The sequence below is a fragment of the Spodoptera frugiperda genome, chromosome 18, assembly GCF_023101765.2.
Source record: "Spodoptera frugiperda isolate SF20-4 chromosome 18, AGI-APGP_CSIRO_Sfru_2.0, whole genome shotgun sequence".
Classification (NCBI taxonomy): domain Eukaryota; kingdom Metazoa; phylum Arthropoda; class Insecta; order Lepidoptera; family Noctuidae; genus Spodoptera; species Spodoptera frugiperda.
The window spans coordinates 6,929,983-6,950,398 of NC_064229.1; the positions used below are offsets into that span (position 1 = coordinate 6,929,983).

Genomic DNA, 20,416 nt, shown 5'->3' on the forward strand with positions numbered 1-20,416 from the left:
AGATAGACTACAATTCTAAATATATAGTTTTGGTTTCTATGCGTCTTATGGTTAAAAATATATTTCGTGTTTTGTTCTAAAATATGGTAAAGTTGCCATGTTTTACGGTACCGTTTTTGGTATATTCAGGTCCTCAGTTATACTACAGGGTGTATGATTTATTACAAATAGATGTGTATTTAATTGATTATTAATAGGTTTTAGTTAAATACTGGTTTCCTAAGGAAATTCCAATATCGACTCCTACATCAATTAAAGTCTAGTATACTTTAGTTGTCTTGTAATCGTTATATTTGTTTCCATTTGAATGTTTAGTGCACTTGAATGTTCGAACATAGAATTAGCTGTTGTTTATCAAAATGTGTGACTTAATAATGTTAGAATTAGAGTTTATGAGTCAATAAGTGTATTTAAGTTCGATTGTAAGTTACATAAAGTTGGGAGTGGATAGGAAAGTGGTGAAGAGATTGTCAAATTATGTAGTATTGTAGATATATTATAATCTTCTATATCTCATGTATGAATGAATGTCTGTGATGACTTCAGGCTAAAACCAAAGCTTCTAAGGCAAAACCATGATTCAAAAGCAAAGCCTTAGAGAACACATATAAATATGTATATAGAGCACATACCAAGAACGGTAACTGCTTACTGCCATACAGAACGATGCATCGCTAGTTTAAATTACCCATCGTCGGTTTCACAACAACCCCGCAGTGAAAAGGTTAATCTTATAAATAATATCTAATCTGGCGCAAACAGCAACAATAAATCAGCTTATTTAGCCCACATCCACGTTCGACTCCGGCATTCCATCCTATTAACATTTAACAATGTATGAGAAATAGTATCGGTTAGGCCACATAAGTACGCATGCGATTTATTTAGCAATTGAGTGTAGCCACTTAAAGGAATCACAGTGGAGAAGCAACAAATTGAACAGGGTTGGCAATTACTGAAGACAATGCGTGCGTGAGAGCCGGGCGCCGCGCACGCAGCTCGCGAATTAGACTCGTTATCTGGACCCCGGTAATTAGGGAAGGGTTCCCACGCGCGAACCCTAACACTCACAGCCACAGGTGGACTTAGACTTGTTTTTGTTCCACTCTGTTCTGGTTCAATGGATGGAATTTGTCACTGTTCGAGCCATTGTTCGGGAAGAACAATGTTGGTGCTTGTTATGTCATGGGGCCGTTTAAGACAATTTAGCTTTTAATAAAAAATATTTTATTTAGAAACTAACACTTTCAGTTATATTTGGAATATTTTTTGAATAACAGCAAGTTGAACTGATGGAATATTCAAGACCAGTTCAATATGCAATATATTCACGTGCGCATGAAATTACAATAGAAGCACCATATTGGTGCGGAAAGCTCAAAAGCTGAGTTAGGTGCGCAAGCGCAGGGCGTTACGCCCCCAGGCGACTGATGAAGACATCACGCGGCACGCCAATTGATTAGTCGCGCAACGGTCGGCGATGTGAGCGGACGTGTTATTATGCGACGTTAGACACGCGTCCCCGTTACGGGGATGATGCCACAACCTATGAGAACGATGCTAATTCGACAACTTTGCAATTTGCATACATTTTCGACGAACTACAACCGTTAAACACTGACATTGTTTTACAACAGTTTATGTTCACTAATTTCAGTGCAGCCCAATATTTACAATATCCGAGCTTTGAGGTCAGATGAATGTTTATTATATAAGGTTTCCGTTTAACTCACAGGTCAAGTAAAGCGGGTCTGCTTTAATCTGCATTTGATTCTGTTCATAATAGGCACTTAAAACCTATAAACGAATAAATGTCCAAGTATAATTATATTATAATATAGGGCAGCAATGGAATAAATTGCGATTCTCAGACAATTCTCAAACATAAAGAGCTTCTAAAACCCCATTTATTCAGGCGCTATTATAAAGTACGAAACTTAAACGCAAACAAGTGGGAACGTTCTAGGCAAAGTTATAAACTCATTTAACTAGCCGAGGTAACAGTTCAATAGGGAATTATTGCTCGAATTACTGAGTCTAATCGATAGTCGCACGCATTCGCGGATAGCCATAGAAACTGCGTCAATCGCGTTCAGCGGGGACCTTTAGCGTACGTAATTAAGCCTTTAAGGATGCAATACATCCCATCGGCTGATAATTAAGGAGTTCAACAAACGAACAGTATTTTGCTGGCGACATTTACTACGATACGGAGATAAGGAAGAAGGTTGGATAATACTACATTGTTGGTAATTGACAGTTCTTCGCTCGAGCATGAATTAGTAGGACGTACGAAATGTGGTATTAGGGGCCGTTTAGACGCCACTTACCGGCGAAGTAATGAAGAGTCAATAATGTGATGTTGTTACGAGTGTTTCCAGAAAGTGCGTGAGGCGAGTTTCAACACTTTGAACAAAGATGTTGGCTAATCTGAGGAAATCTGTTCGATTTATCAACAATGGGGATTAGGATCCAGTAAAGTGGTTAATGTGTGAAAGCTCTTGGCCGCTAATGTCCCTCACGTGCTCAACAATACTTAAAGCCGTACTGAGCGGGTATGCATGTTATATTATTTAGCTCGGAGCTATATTACCACAATATGTTAGGGTGCGTACACATAGCGGTGGAATTCACTGTCTGTCCGCGTCGTGCGTTCTATCCGAGTTAGTAAAGTATGCATGCATCTGGGATTGCTTGCCGATGTGCGAGTACCTTTAAGATTATCACACAGTGGTATTCATTAAGCGGCTTGCCAACCTTTTTTGTCGGAATTAATATAATTCATTTAGCAGTCCAAGTGTTCGCATGGCCTGCAATAATTTATGTTCATTGATTACATATCTGGACAAATTGCATAATAAATCTGTCTTTAAATTGTCAATTGATAGAATTAAGTAAAGGAGGTGTTCCTAGAATTGTTTACTAGGATTTTATGACTTGAAGTAACTATGACTTCAAGTCATTAAATATTTAGTGGTTAAACGAATGAATATTTAAATCGAAGCCTTGCATTGTAATATAGAGTGATACGACTGTCAGACAGAATTTCAGACTTCATGCTACTATTGAGGAATTCAAAAACCAAATTAAGTTTCGCCTGACCGAAAAGAGACACCTCATATTTTGACCACAATCACGACAACTAGTCTAACAAAGCAAATTAAACTTAACGATCTATATAATAAAACACTCAATCAATATCGACTTAACACAGTCATGCATAGGTTATTGAATTCCCGGCAATGCCAGGTTCTCATACAAATAACGCTTACTAGACAAGAATAGCGTGTCTCATCCCATTTGCTATGGAACACCGCAGGACCACCGCCCGCAGGCCGGTAAGGAACGTTTCAAACATCCTGCTAGCTCTATTAATTGCCTACATAAATGATTTTAATGCGAGCCATTAGTCTAGCCACTTCATAAACTTTAGTTGTACGCGTTAATCGCTAACAAATAATTATGAAAATATTTTTAAATTAGCTTAGCTGTGAAGATGTTTTGCTTTATATTTAAAACTGCTTGGGGGAATATGTTTGTAATGTTTTTATTTAACAAGACAGTAGACATATTAATTTGTATGATTTGCAAACAGTGTTCGGATTTGGATATACTTATTTGTGTCATTCGTGTTTGTAAACATGGCTATAACACATGAATAGTGTGACTACGTCACTAAAAAAGAAATTCAAAGTAAACTGACAAAGTACTTTTAACATCCTAATTTAGTCTAATTGAAATGAAGGTTTTGAATTTCATTTTATTCCCTTTTCATTTGAGGGGGAATATATCAAATGACTAGTGAGGCGAGAGGGAGTGTCCATCTCTAACTGAATAAAATCACCCCGTTCCTACGCCTGCTACAGAAATTCAGAAATTAAGCTATAAATCTAACAATTTTTCCTATAAACAACAGATCAATAAACTCATTGGTAGTTAATTGATTTAAATACCTAACGAGCCACATCCTGGTAATGTAAGTGCAGTTTTTATCACATAATTGACTCGCCACTAACGAGACATGTGACGTATCCTTGCAAGTCAATCAGAGACAATCTGTTTAACTACCTACATAGATACAAATGTAACAAAGGTCTTAATGTAAAGAACATAACTACATATGCCATATATACATATATCAAAACAAGCGTGATAATCGAAAGTAATAAAGGAATTTGAGTCTATTCGCTTAGACCAGGTTTTTTGAAAGAGTAAATTGGGATGCAACTATTAAGATATTAATACTTTTAATATGCAATATTATACGCTAGGAAGGGTAAATCTTGAACAAAATTCATAATTCATAATTGTTATGTTTGTTACTCAATCACGACAAAATGTCTGAAGGGATCGGGATGAAATTTGGAATACACATTTGCTTTAGCCATTAAACTTATTTCTTATTACACGTCTAGATTAACCTCAAGATGCAGTATTAACGAGAAAACATCCATACATAAACTTAGTCCATATCTCAGCATTAAAATAAATTCCCTTGCAAAATCACTGGGTTTATTATATAAGCAGTATAATAAACATGGACCAATCGGTATAAATTAAATACTGGTCGACAGCAGCGTTTACACTGACTTTAGAGAATATTGAAACTAAATCATTTCAACGTGACCCAGCCAAGAGACCAGGCTCGAACAGAATCATGAAAATTCACAGAACAATATCCATTGAAGCTTATGATCAAAGAAGTTAATTTGCAGTAGTAGAAAACCAGCAATGGTGAGCGTTGTTCTGTTTCGATACAAATTCTCGTGTCGCAACCGGACATTACAACAAAATACAAATAACAACACTAATGAAGTTTGATTAAAAACTGATTTATTATTTTTAAATTATGTATCCGGCTTGAAGCTTGTTTGTTGTCGTTAATTTATTTGATTTAGATATCACGCTTTCAGGCCGCCTCAGATTCGATTCGATACGATCATATCTATTCGATTATTCAACTATTCGATTGTTCGTTAAAAACATTTAATAACATGACAAGAAAACTGCTATTTGTCAATCAAAATGTTATTAATTTAATTGTATTGGAATTAATTAATAATTACTGATATTTTTTCAATTATGTTATGTATTATGTCAAGTATTGATTGGCTTTCATAATTCTGTGTAAATTGATAATGATCTCAAATTTGAATTGTATGAAGTTTGTTACGTGTATATTGGTGAGCTGGTCAATAATCTTAAGAGTATTGAGGAATCTCTTTCAGGCTTAAAGATACATAATTACATAACATCTTCCTCGAAGAGGTAGGCAGAATTGCACAACCTACAATTAGGGCCTATTGTACCAGTTTTGGATTATGGATTATGGGGCAAACAAGCAGACGGGTGACCTAATGGTAAGCGATCAGCGCCGCCCATGGACACCCGCAACCCCAAAGGAGTCACAGGTGCGAGTTCAGGAGAAGCAACCGCGTGGTTTTTTGTCAGTAAGAGTCTGATACTCCCTCTCGCCTCACCTAAGACGGGATAAGTAATTGGATGACTTTCCCCCTAGAAAAAAAAAACTATATCTTCCTGTTTCCATTTTGAGTGCATACATTGAAAAACATCCCACAAACCATTTCACTGCTTACTGACAGTTTAAAAAAACAATTTCGGACAATAGAGACGAATTTTGCCAGCACTTATTTATTATTTACGAAAACTCTCTAAAACTAAACGAGAGACATTGAAATGTCAATTCCGACCTTATTGCAATTATCACATCATTGTTAGATCAGCGATAAGTGTGGTCCTTTTGACCTTTTAGTTTTAGCCAATTTTATATGGAAATAAATAATTGCACAATTCACAGTATTGGTACCTAATAAACCACAATTTTGTGCATTGATCGACGTAGTTGTTACGACATTTTATTTAAGTATGTAGCATAAAGGTACTAATAAAATAAAGAATATTATGAATGGTATGGGTATTATAGGAATAGTATGTTTTGACGTTTGGCGTTCAAAAGTGCCTTCCTGGTCTATTTGAAATAAATCATTTTGACTTTGACTTTAGTAATAGAAATGATCACACTTTTTGATAACAATCAATATGTTACCTAATTCATTAGGTCAGGGATGTTACATTAAATCAGGATCAGGTCAGGGATACGATTCATATATTACACAGAAATTCTTACAATAAAAAAATGCCATCAATCAATAATCACACTTTGACACCAATCTACTACTTAAACCGAAACAATGCAATGGCTGATCCGAGAATCGAACCAAACTCTCGTCCATGACCTCCACCAACAACTAGACAGACGGGTCAACTAACAGACTAACACAAGTACACATTACACATATGAACAAATGTTCATGTCATTCAAAGCGTAAAATCTAGAGGTCAATCTCATAATACGTATACAAGTAACACCGGATAATTATAACAATGTAATCTATAGAAAACAAATATAGTGCGCGGGCGCAATGACGTGTGACCGGAATGCAAGCCGCAGGGCGCGGCGAGTCAAGGTAAGGGGTCAGAGAGAAAGGCAACGCCTAATGTCTGCGTTAATTTCATACTAAACTTATTAATATTTGTCAAAGTATTTATTTTATGTTGGTGACAGTTCAGGAAACTTTTTTTGTTGGTGACAGTTCTTCCACATAAACACCCGGTAAGCTTATGGGGCAGATCGTTCATACAATTGAAGTTCTATATTATTTATTTGGTATAATTATAACGGCTATCCAGAAATTGTAAAACTGACTCTTAATTCGGATAGTTTTCTTCATCACTTGTATGGAACGCTAATCTTAAACATAGTTTGAGGAAGTACGAGTTTCTAATAGTCACGTTGAATTTCAACTTGTATCTGTTAGGCTAAAATCTGACGATTACATAAGAACCTTTCGATATAATTTATCGAATTTACTTCAACCCGGTTCCCTCTATCTGGCAGAATTTTAATGCTACGAAATTTGTTTGGCATAACACACGTGGCAGAATCTTCTTTAAACGAATATACATATGGCATAAAAATCATTTAATATAATTATTGTTTTGCCGAATGTTTATATGTCCGAATTTACAAAAGCATACTTTTAAGATGGTAGAATTTTATTTGGCATAATTACGTTTGGCAAAGCTTAATTTTGCATAATTTCGTTTTACATAACGTTTATTTAGAGCGACGATTGTTTGGCATAATTTCACTTGGCATACTAAGAAGATGGTAGAATAAAAGTTAGTGAAGTGACAAAACCGAATCGCTGCAAAACCGACTGCACGTAGTCTTGTCTGCCCTACCCCTAGAGTGCAATTTAAAATCGCGTAGGCGCGGAGGGGCGAGGCGGCCCGCGGGCTGAGGAGCAGGCGGCTTAGAGCGAGCCGCCGCGGCTGAGGCTGGCCGGCGAAGCCGGCCAACAAGCCGAAGCTGCGGTGGTGAGCGGTGGTAATGATGGTATACCGAATGATTTTCTGCGAAATGAAGATTCTGCCATGCGTTGTTATGCAAAATAAAATTATGACCATAAAAAATTCTACTAATGAAGGTAGACCCACTTTAGTCCTTATCAAAGTCAAAGTCATTTATTTAAATTACACCAGGAAGGTACTTTTGACCATCAAAACAATAAAAGTTAAGTGAAGCTAACCGTGCTCATCCAAAGGAGTAAATTCCTATGCAGAAGAACGAGCAAGAAACTCCATAGGTTACTATTTATCAATTAAGTTCACATTTCTTAGTTACATAGTTTCATTGGTTCAATGGTTGGTTCTTTAAGTCTTGATTAGGTTTTAGGAAATTTTCGTATAACAACTACCACCTAAACAAGGTGATGGACTGTTTCACATTTCATAAAGTTTCGTAATATTTGCCTTCTATTTTGAATAGCGTAATCTAGTACTTTATAGGTGCACTATAACTATCAAACGGTTGGTTACACATCATTTTACAGTAGCTAATAAACAAGGGAATTGTTAAAGCAATAATTATTTTAGTGTCTAGAACATAAAATTAGTAATCATTTTATTTGTTTACATTTCATAGATTTAGCAGGCGCTACATCAAGAAGTGGTAGGCAGAGGTTGCCAATTAATTATATTTTCTTTAATGTAATATTTCTGAGAAACCAAAACAGTGTGCTTGCGGGGTGTGGGTTGTTAATCATATTAAGATTTTACTTAAGAATTCATTGTATACCTACTTGAACCAATAAAGTCACAATTTTGATGACTATTGTTAAGTGCATATCTACAAGATACTTTAGTAAATAATATCTATTTATTCATTTAAAATTCTAAGCTTTATTACTTTTGTAATAACTATCGTGAGACATATTAAATTAAGTAAAATTCTTCGTTTACTCACAGCGTACGCAGACGCGGCGTATGATGTCCTTCTGTGACTTGAATCTAGTAGAGCTTTTCTGTATTAATATGCGTGAACAACCCGAGATTTTTAGTTAGCGTTGTTACTAATAACACTATAGCCTTTTTAACCTCGTTTCACAAGGAAAAAACCTCCTAACACTAATAATTTAGCACCGCCATCAATTTTATTAGCAAGAGATTAATTTTAACATCATCGACACCTCGCCTAGTATTTCGGTTGGCCCCTAAAAGGCTCGATAGGCGGAGTAATTGCTTACACCAATTACAAACCATATAATTACCACTATTCGTTATGTCATTACTGAATATAAATCACTGTAATGTATTTTAAATTTTAATTTGTAGTGCCAGTACTTATCTACTACCTAGTATGAATTAATTTGGAGTATTTTAGAACCTATTACATTGTCATACGGCTGTCGTATTCAAGTTATATAAAATTGTGACTGTGATATATTTATGCGTAAATTAGGCAATGGTTTGGTTTAGGAAAATTGTCAATTTATCATTTGTTTGATACGAATTTGTATTTCCACGGTTGGTCGAGATTTGATAACGGTTTGGGTAGGTGTCGGTAGGTGTGGTTCGAGATAAGGTTTTGGAGTAATTTTGATTGTAGATTGCGACAAGATTTGATAGGGAGTTGATTACTATCTATCAGCAATAGTATATGTAAGTCCCTCCTACATTTTTATTACCATAGTTATAAAAATGCAAAATGCGATATAATAAACCTATGTATATTATTTAAGAAGCTATTTAAAGGGAAACAAATCTTCTTTCAGATTTAATTTTTCAAACCAACAATTGTTTTTATTTCTTGGCAATAAAGATTTTCTTCCCAACATAATGTTTAATTGCGCACCTAAATTACTAAAGTAAAAGAAACCATGAAACTAAAAATTAACACCTGGATATGGCATAACAGCTTACACCTCAAAACAATACAATTTACTAGTATTGGCTATTATGCAAATACGAAACAAAACAGTGGGGTAATGAACAAACTGTTGACTTCTCAACGTTTATTCAAAGCTAGTTAGCTACATGTAAGCTTAAAGTTCGCACAGCTGTTGACATTGTGCTTTGATCCACATTCGGGACCAGTTTCATTGAGCGAAGCTTGGGTATATCTAGATAGTTATAGATCTGTGTAGTGCTTGCATTCTGCGGGTGGATAGTGCCTAAGTTTAGTTAAAATGCTTAGTGAATAAGTGGCAAAGCTTGGAGTCCTTAGGGCCGTATTTGAGGGAGATTTTTGCTTGTTCTTTTCTATACGAATCTACGTCTCGGAACGATCTTCAGCATTTAGCTTCACTGGTGGACAGACGGACTATCTGACAATTTTTTTTTCAAGTCATTTCAAACTACCCATTGAATTGTTTTTCAGTCTGTATATCAGTCTTTCTACTCTTTCCAAAAACTAGATTTTAAAAAAGCAGAAAAAGAAGAACTTGTAAAAAACCTACTCTGTTACTCATAAAAAAGCAATTATCTCATTGATACATTATTTACATACATATATTAGCTATATTCACCAAACATTTTAAAACAATGAATATAACAAGTACTGCACTTTAGTGTAGTTAACTTATTTCCAACATTGAATATTAGCAAACACAAAATAATATTACAATTAACGACATAATTACCAGAGCCGGTAACATAAAACCGACCAGTAACAAACGGACAGACAATAATATGTTCTGTTTATGATATTTAAATTAACTAGAATTATTATGTCAACATTGCGTGCAAACCTGACCTTATATTATTTACCTATTTAATATAATTACTGTACTTAGGTACTAGACCAGATTTATTGTTCATTTATTAACTTTTGGCTGAGATTTCGTTCACCTGGGAATTTCTTCCTAAATAGCTTTGTAATAAAAGTGCTGATTATGTTAGATTGCAATCAACCTTTGAATTTAAAAGAGTAATGAATGGAGTTTCTTGCTCGTTCTTCTCCATTCGAAGCTACACTTTGGAACGAGTACCTAGCTTCATTGACGGACAGACTGACAGACTATTTCAAAAGGACCTGTTTATGGTTTAATTGGAATAAACGAATTGACAAAAAAGTCAAATTCTGTCATTTTGAGTCATGTTTGAAAAAATAAGTGAAAATGTGGAAATGGAGGGAAAAATTAGAAAATTAATTTTAGGACCAGAATGGAATCAATTGAGAAAATGACGATGGTGATGATCATTATCACAGTTTCGTCTCCACGGGCGGTAAACTACTAAGATATGAATTTAAACCGCTATAGAGGAGTCCAGTGCAGCATTAGCGTAGGACAGTTATGCTCTATAGGCTCGACATTTATAATTGCTACAAATTCCAAGAAAATGACAGGTCAAGACTATAAAACCTCACAACTTGTACATAACACCTACGGGTGTAAAACCATTGCGTAATTTGTGTTAAATAGTTATTTATTGTGTTCGTTATTAAACTGACTACATTGGCCCAGTAAGTGCTTCGGTATAAAGTTTATTGTTGATTATATTTTACACCTATGTTACGATACGAGGCTTGTTAATAGTTAGGTCAGTGATGTAAGTAGGGCTTAGTGGGTTAGTGCTTAGTTTTAAGTAGTCGCTTCTTGGCATAAATGTTAATGTTTTTTATGGAATACGGGGCAAACGAGCCGACTCGTCACCTGGTGGTTAGCGATCAGCGTCTCCCATTGACATCCGCAATATCAAGACATTTCTTGGGAAAGAAGAATTAATACTGAAAATAAAAATCTGACTGAGTTAAATCTTGTCCTACGCCTTAAAGATCAGTAATTGTACTCGTACAATGTAAATAATTTAGACTTATAACAATACAAGAAATTGGAAAATATAAGTAGATAAGGTAATACGCAAGAGCTTGGTCTTGATACCCAGCTTATAACACCTCCAATATTATTAGGAATTCTATTCAATACACCCGACCCCGTTGTAATTCAGTTAGCCAAACAAAACGCTGTATTAGTCATATGGTCTATTGTCCATAGCTGTCGTTCGCGCCGCTTTATCTTAATTGACTGCAATTTGATTTAGTGGCGCAACCGTTTGCCAACTTACATTTACCGTAAAACAACCACCATATACCAAATAAATTTATTGCCAAATACACGTTTACAACAGCACGTATAACTTTGTATCTAAAGGCACGCGCCAATCTAATATTACATTTCGAAAAAGGTACGTCAATCAAATTTAAATCTTGCGTCTATCAACGTAGAGTTCTAGTTTGATAGTGTTGTTTGAATTTATGAGGTTGTCAAAAGGCATTGTGTGAGCAACGCCTAAGGGGACAAGTTATGTCACACAGTTATTTCTTGTACAACACGTCTGGTAGGAAAGTAACAAGGATATTAGATCTGTATCGCGCCATATGAATTTGATTGAAGTTCAGGGGGCATACCATGTATTCAACTACAAGATTGGAAGCCAATTTAAATTATTTGACCGTTGCAACACCGCAACGCGTTACGTTAGCTTTGTAATTTTGAATTGAATTTAGAACGAAATAAATGTCATTTTTAAACGGTCATTAGTATTTGGTTTGACAGTTACTAATTCACGTTGATTGGACATAGTAGGCCTCTAGTATGTCAGTTTTATCAGTAAGTGAGTGAATGAAGTGTGCACAGTTCGTTCCTTGATCTTTATCAGTCGAGTTGGTTTAGCAAATGAAACTTGTCAGCAAATAAATTTATCACGAGTGATACGATAAGATTTGTACCCCTGTTTATTAACTGCCTGTTCGCTGCATAATATACATATAAATCCGAACTGGTTTTGGAATATTTGATGATTCATTGATATGTCAAAGTGCGTGAGAAATCGATCTGATTTTCGTTTCGATAATACAGTTCTCAGAGAGCCTTACCTCATAGAATATGGTGCTTATAGCTACAGTCACTCAAGTTATTTAGCAAAGATTGATTCAGTACAGAGACAGTAACCATTGGTTGGCTACTGAACCGACCAATGTTACAATAATTTATGGTAAAAACTATATAATATTGCAGCTACTGTCTCTGTACTAAGTTAATCTTTATCTTTTTTTCTTTTTTACCTGCATACTAAATGGCTGTGCTGACTATACATGAAATTCTAGTATCATAACACAATCATATTGGATAAGAGGACATTGGTTTAGGGAGCAAACGAGCAGACGGATCACCTGATGTGATCAGCGTCGCTCTTTTCTAGAACGTTTTAAGGTCTGAAGTAGTAAAATAATAGTAAAAATCGACTTAATAATAGTAAGATTACGGCTTATTATCGACCTTAATTTATATCTATCTAGGACAATTACATCCTAGAAGTGAACGCGGAAGGCTTGCAGATGACGTCACCCAATGATTTACGAGTGTTAGTACCATGTAGGAAACCTTTAATTATATGAACAACGTGTTTATCGTTGCATCTTCTGTGTTCCTGGTAGTGGAATGTCAAGGTATCTTGGGCAGGATATACGTTAAATTGGATGAGTAACTGCATCCTTAGGTTTTCTTTATAGGAAGTGCAGTAAGGGTTCTGTTAGCCAGTCTGGAATGATTAAAGACTCTTCTGAAGATAAACTTTTGTGTCAGAAGTCAGTCAGAACTCTTGAAAATGAGGGCGAAGATTTGAAAGGTTAATATAAAATTGCTGGTTGGTTGTACTGGTACTCAATTAACACCCAAACTTAAAAAAAAATTAAGAGAAAAACAATGACTATACAAGGAAATAATAAAACACCCTATAGGTATAGTGGTTTCTCCATTTTTGAGCGGGGAAAATCATCAAACTTATCCGACCAAGGGCGAGGCGAGAGGGAGTTTCAGACTCTTATTGATTAAGAACCACCCCGTTTCTACACCTGCTTTTCGAGTCAGAACCACGGTAAGCTGCAATCCGCAGCTCCGGGAAGTGTTTTCTCCCTAGCAGTGTATTCTTTTACTGGTTACACGCATAGTCACACACGACCCAATGATCAATCTTTGCAACCATACATTCAATGATATCACCAACATGATGTTTAACCTCGTAACCCCTCAAAGAATCAGCGGAACATACTTTATCGGTACGGCCTAACAATAATTCAATCGACACATAATAAGGCCATGGTTAAGCCAGACTCAACCTAAACCTTTACCATCGATTAGTATTCGACATAGCCACATTAATCAATCGTTTGCAATAAAGATTTAATTTAAACTTTATTTAAATGTTCTTTGATTGTTTACTTGAAGTTGATTTTGTTTGGGTTGCTGTGTAAAGGGTGCTGTTTATTCGATCCTTGAAATTGAAAGTCGAAAGATTTTCTCGTTCCGTCCCATGTAACCTGTTCCTTATATGTTTAAAGAATTAAAAAGAAGAAATTGAAATAGACATTTACAATGGACTCGCTGCTACTATAATAGATCTAGTCAAAAGTAGATAGGTACCTTGACTGTACCAATAACTAAGTAAATATTTTATATATTGTACTAGCGACGGACTTGCATGGGTGCAATGGTGATATATTATACCTGTATTATACATAAAAATATGAGTTACTCTATCTATTAAAAAAAACCGCATCAAAATCCGTTGCGTAGTTTTAAAGATTTAAGCGTTCATAGGGACATACAACATGACAGAAAAAGCGACTTTGTTTTATACTATGTAGTGATTTAGTTTAAAAACAGGTCAGACATAAAACTACCACTACGGAACAAAGGCCTTCTCCGACTTCCAGATCACATAGATGTTATACGTAGAAGTAATCAGTGCTAAAAATGCCACAGATAAAACAGAAAAAGTCCGCTCAATTACAAAGCACTTAAGGCTAGAAACATCCAGTACACAGTCTAAGATATTTTTAATGCACGGGTCACTTACTGGCATAGCTGTTTTGCTCTAAAGTAATTCCACAAAGGGCACTATTTTTCACTACCAGATAACGTCCTGGCCCAGACAGCTGAGCTAAAGGCTTGTCTTATTAGACTTTCGTCCGTTCCCTTGAAGACCACCATAGGCGAGAGATTTGTCGCTTGTATATGAGTCATGTTTTCCAACCACACATTTGTAACTGTTTCAAACGTTCAGATTGCTGCAGCATTTAAAGGGTTATAAAGCGATTAAGTGTATCTTTCGAGTTGATGCGAAAAATGCATGTATGGTATTAAAGTGCCATTTGCAGGTTTTTGTAGGGATCGGGTTTATCAACGTGTTTTCGGATTAACTGCCGCACTCAGAGACATTTAATTATTACTTAAACTATTCCTTAGTATTGATTTTGTATCAAAAACAAATGTTAACGACTGGGTTAAGACCATTAACTCACTCTGAGTACGGCGGGTAATGTTGAAATGAAACCTCGTATTGATTTATTTTGCGTTATCTAATACCCAGGTGTCCCAGGTTCTGTCACCCTATAATCCTCAAGGAGTAGTCATTATACATTTAAGATATGGTTACCTCTATACTAAAGACAATTATCACAAATCATAACCACATTGACAGTTCAGATCAAGAGGTCACACAAACAACACTAGGACAAAAGCCGACTAAAGCATCGTTCAAAAAAGAAAATACTTGGTCCATTTCTCATACATTTGTTAGGCCATTGTTGCCAACATCGGAGAACGGGCAGCCATTTATTAATAGGACATATTTGGACAAGGAACGACGTGTAATAAATAAACGTATACAAGTCACAATTCGGACCGAAAGTCCGTTCGTTACGGGGACTTTGGACGCTGATTTTCAAATGTTCCGATTGGATTTGAAATTTAGTAGTGACAATGACACTTTCCATAGTTATGTGCTATTTCAACATTCTGGCTTTTAAATTATTGTTCTAGTTTTTATATGAAACTGATGCATTTGTGACAGTGTGTTGGTTTAATCCAGATATTATGTTGTGGCGACACATGACAAGCGACCATGATAGATCGACGAGCATATCAACAGCTGATGACGTGAAAAATCCTACATCGCACATATGAAATTTACACGCGAATAAACATGGATAATAAAAATCAACGAACAACTGTTGGGCAGAAAGCCCGCTAGCCACGATCACCTCGCCTGATCAGCGGTTCCTCCTTTTCTTAGGGAACTTAATTCTATGTTCCCTAAAGTGTTAAAAAAAACAATTTTAAAATTATTTTAATATCATAAATAGAATGGTATATTAATAATTAGCCTATTTCTATTACAAATCACTTAATCTATAACCTGCGAAAATAAGATTAGATTGGCTTCCGCGAATAAAACATTATTATGCCACGTAAATATCACCCTTATTACCCATTTCCCTTATTCAATACATTACATCATATACAAACTGGTACACAACATATAATTATATACTATATCTACCAATATACATCGCAACATGTTTCAAATACACCTATTAAGAGTATTAGCCATTATTGAGCATATAATAACACAAGGAAGTCTTTGGAACGGCTCATCAGACTAATTTGGGAAAATAAAGGGCCGTACGTTTTGAGTGAGAGGGATTAAGTCACTTAAGTATATTGGATGTGATTATCGTATCGTTGTTGGAACGCGTGTTTTGATATACTGTTTATGTATAGTACGTAGTTACGTACCTACTATTAGTTTCTTGAAGAATTAAGGCATAGTTCTTTCTAGAATAGGTAAGTTTACTAGGTAACGAGGTAAATTAGCTAAGAATGTGCTAATGCTTATTTTACAAGATACTACAGTTGACGAGACCCTGATTTCTACCACAAAATTGCAGACTTACTTCCGTACTCAGAGTCTATTAATAATTACTTAAACAATTCCTTACTAACTATTTTGTTCCGAAAACAAACGCTTAGGACTGGGTTAAGTAACCATTAAGCGACATTTGTTACAAAACTGGCCGAAAATAAAAAAAAAGAACTAGAAATAAAACGTCATCTAAATTGGTCTATTGATCGTTATTGTAGTCTGTGGTCGTACGAGTCGCTGACAATGGCGGGCTAAAAGCTTTCTCAAGGGTAAGCAGCAGTTATTGTGTTTGTCACCCGGATCGGCTCGCGATGCGTATCTGTCGGTTACTTATGTTATAACCGCTGTACCAATTAGACTAATGAATTTAGGGTTGTGACTGTGAATGACGAAATATTTCTATGTTTCTCAGTGACTAAAATGCTCTCTATCGATTCTGAAGAGGTTTGGTACTTAAATAAAGTATATTTTTTTTGAGATGAATAAAATATTAAGATGTTCAAAACGCATAATATGAGGGAGGAACATTTTTTGAAAAATCTGAGTGTTGATGAAGACATTTATATTGTATAGGACACTTCTATTTGATATGGGAAAATCATCCAAATGCTTCTCCCGCCTTGGTGAGGCGAGAGGGAGTGTCAGACTCTTACTGACTAAAAACCACCACGTTCCTTCTCCTGCTTTGAGCCGGTAACCTGTTACGTTGTCCGCAGCTCCGGATATTATAATTATAGGACACTTTACATGCCAAAGATTTAAAAAAATCTCGACTTTAAATATGACGTCGTAAAGGTACTTACTGAACAATATTTTACACTTCGACTGTGCAGATTAATATCACATCATATAAATGTTAAACAAAAACCAGAAAATTACACAACCTTGCTGGCAACCCTTAACAATGCAAGGAGTTCAACTACTTTCAAATCGACACAAATCGATGTATCGATTAAGAATTCGTTATCTGGTTCACTACTTTACAGATTAATGAATAGAATCGAATAACTTACTAGGGGATCTGAATAATCGACACGGTGTAATCAGATCGCAATCTCTTTGGTGAATTTATAAGGATCAACCATTTTCCGCTTGCGTACAAACGATTTCTTATCGGAGAATCAGACAACCATTTTATTTATCTATAGGTACCTACATACATAATACATACATATATAATACAACAGTAAAAAGGGTTTATGTGAATACATTAAATTAGATTAGGATTAGATTTCAGCCATGATCGCCCCACTGCAGGGCAAAGGCCCTCCTTTCAAGTACATTAAATACTTTTCAATAAAAACAGGATGATAAGTAACTAATCAGGAATAGAGAAATAGAAAAAAAATCTGTTTTTATCTTGCAAACGCCAATCTCTGGTACCTACTAATTTTGAGATTTGAACGAAATCTTTTTAGTTGAATAGCTAATAAACCTTGGCAATAATCAAATCGATACAAATCGATGTATGTATCGATTATCGATAGGGTAGAATTTGGTTTACAAACTGAATCAAGATAAAAACGAGAATCATCTTATTGTGCAAACAAAGTCGCTGGCAGTTGCTAGTATAACTACTGAGGTATATGTATAAATTGTTTGATCTTGTGTCTGTTCTATACAAATAGAGGCCTGTCGTCACTGGAATCTTAATGGTATTGTAATGGACTTGGAATTAAAAGCGTTTCTGGGTAAATGTTGCTGAGTACCGCTTAAGTATCCGCGTGCGTACTACAAATGTGTTTTTGCGCTGTTTTTTGGCGTAAGTAGTTAGCAAGTGGCAAGTACAAATGAATAGGTAGTGGGATTCCGTAGGTAATTTAGGTACGGTTATAAGAAGGAATAAATGTGTATTGTAAAGTGATTTCATAAATCTGTTTGAGTTGTTGATGGAAACTGGAGAAGCAAGTGGGACTTTCGAGGATGCGTGCTCTGATTCAACAGATCAATAATTACTGAACTAAGTATACGTATACCTATAAAAAAAACAATTAAAATTACATAATTCACTAAATATTATAACACTATTTCATTCACCCTTTTAAGGTAATGGATGATGATGGATTATGCGTAATATTGCCACCCCTTTTACGACTGTACTTTATAGGCACATACCTTGATTCTTGATGGCGTTGAGAACATGAGGGACTCCAATCCAAGGGCTCGGCAAGTCGAGGAACACTGCATCAGCTTTACCATTCAGCTCCTCACCAAACCCATCCGCTAGTACATCTCGGTGCTTCGCCTAAAATACAAAATGAATGAATTTAAAATTCAAAATGAAGGAAGAGTAAAAATTCAAAATGGACTTTATGTCTTGTGTAGTAAGAACTAATCGATTTTCAGGCAAACAGTGATAGTGACTTTTTCTAATTTAAATTCATATTCAAAATTATTAAAAACAATTAGCTCTATAAACTTTTTCCAATGTCCAAGGATATATAAAACTAAAGCAGAGCAAAATGAAACTGGGTAGTTCAGGGTGTAAAAGGAATGCTCCCAAACGGCGCAAACAGAAGATGGTAAAAATTGACATAAAAAAAACGCTTTATCGGGAGCATTCTAATTACACCATTGGTAGTCTGTTTTTCGGGTGCTTTTCATTTACATCCTGTATACTGGTAGTATAATATAAAAATGGTATAACCTCCTGAGTCCGAGGGTATGATATTTTCGTTTATTGATTTGATTTTTACAACATGATATCTTACCATTATATAGACACAAGAAAAAATAAAATTATAATTAAAATTAAAATTAAAATTATAATTATTAACTAAAAATTACAACGTTTCGTTTCACGAAAAAAACTTGATGCTAAACTGGTGCACTTCGGTAAAATATTTTATTTTATTGGTTGTCCTAAATTTAGAACTTCAGTACTCAGGAGGATAAAATATTTTTCTCTACTCACAGTAACAAAATCCGCAATACCATGTTCTTGGAATTCCTCTTGAGCAACCTTACTCCTATGTTCATGGAAGTCAAATGTATAGACGTGGCCATGTGGTCTCACTCTTCTAATCAGAGCATGGGTCAGGGAACCACTTCCAGTACCTACATTTAATATCTGTGTTAGGAAACTGACTTCATGGAATGATATTAGGTAGTTAGTACAGAGTGATTGGTTGTAAAATATACAGTGTATATTTATAACAATTAAAACATATTTAGTAATTTAACTTAACATAATTTTACATTAAGTTTTCAATCTCCAAAGGTTCACCTTTGTCTAAAGTCTTTCAGGACTTTTCACCATTTAATTTGTGAGTTCCATTTAATAGGGAGTGCGCCTACTATATTATGACAAATATTTATATTACTAGTATTTCTTGTGCTGTGATTGTAATCATTAAAAATCTTTTATTACTACTTTATCATATCAATTATTTAAAAAATATTAAATTACAAGACTTACCAGCTTCAATAACTATGGATCCAGGAACCAAATCAAGTTGTAACAGAATCATGCTTATATCCGGAGTGTATATTATCTGTGTGCGATGAGGCAGGGTCAATGACCACAGCTCCGGAGTAGGCTGTATAACATGACCCCAACCTTTTGACAGCTCAACCTTAATTAAAATATTAAAAAAAAATTAACAGTAAGTTATGATGTTGATTTACAATTAATAATTATATTATATCAAATTATGATGATATTTCTTTTTATGTTCTTGTTGTTACATTGTTTTTTATTATTTCTGTATGGTTTTATAATGTACCGGTTAATTTCTGCTCCATTATCATAAAATTAGATCGGTAGTTTCTACACTTAAATCTACAGGTGGTAGATTATTATGTGAGATAGGTTATACAACTTAAAAAATAAATATTTTGATCAATAACTATACAAATTGTAATAAAACGTATGCTGTTTTAGTACTTACCCGGCTTCCATAGTTGGCTCCAATAAGAGTTCTTACTTTTAAAGCACCGAAAGGAGTTTGGTACACATTTTCCACTATTTCACCTTTTTTATTTTTCATTTCAGGCCGTACATCTATGGCATATAGGTTGTTACTCAGATACAGTATCGCTGTATCTCCTTCCTCAATTTTATCCTTATAGTTTCTGAAACTCATCTTATTTTCGCTACTTCTTTTCAATTCCTAAACTCGCTAAAGTTTGTAAACAAACCACGAGGGTGTCTGGAGTTTTGACGTTACGTTTTATTTAACATGCTCGCATGTTTCTTATTTTCGCAATTTATTAAAAAATTATGATCAGAATAATCTTCTGAAATTAATATTTTATTTTACTAATAATAAAAAAGTAAAATAAAAAAACTTTTAGTAACAAAGATATTAATAATTGTAAAATGTTTGTTCCTTACTACTTCGGT

The 20,416-nt window shown here is 35.0% G+C and overlaps 1 protein-coding gene across 1 annotated transcript in view; it reads right to left on the reverse strand.

Moving 5' to 3' along the window:
* LOC118278204 (tRNA (adenine(58)-N(1))-methyltransferase catalytic subunit TRMT61A) overlaps positions 1–20,234 on the reverse strand; it is a 69,070-nt gene extending 48,836 nt beyond the window's left edge. The window contains exons 1-4 of the mRNA XM_050700191.1: positions 19,962–20,234; positions 19,490–19,646; positions 18,986–19,128; positions 18,187–18,316 (exon numbers count right to left, since the gene is read on the reverse strand). Of these exons, the coding sequence (XP_050556148.1) occupies positions 18,187–18,316; positions 18,986–19,128; positions 19,490–19,646; positions 19,962–20,156 (625 nt within the window). The 5' untranslated portion in view covers positions 20,157–20,234. The remainder of the gene's footprint in view (positions 1–18,186; positions 18,317–18,985; positions 19,129–19,489; positions 19,647–19,961) is intronic.
* Positions 20,235–20,416: the final 182 nt, after the last annotated feature.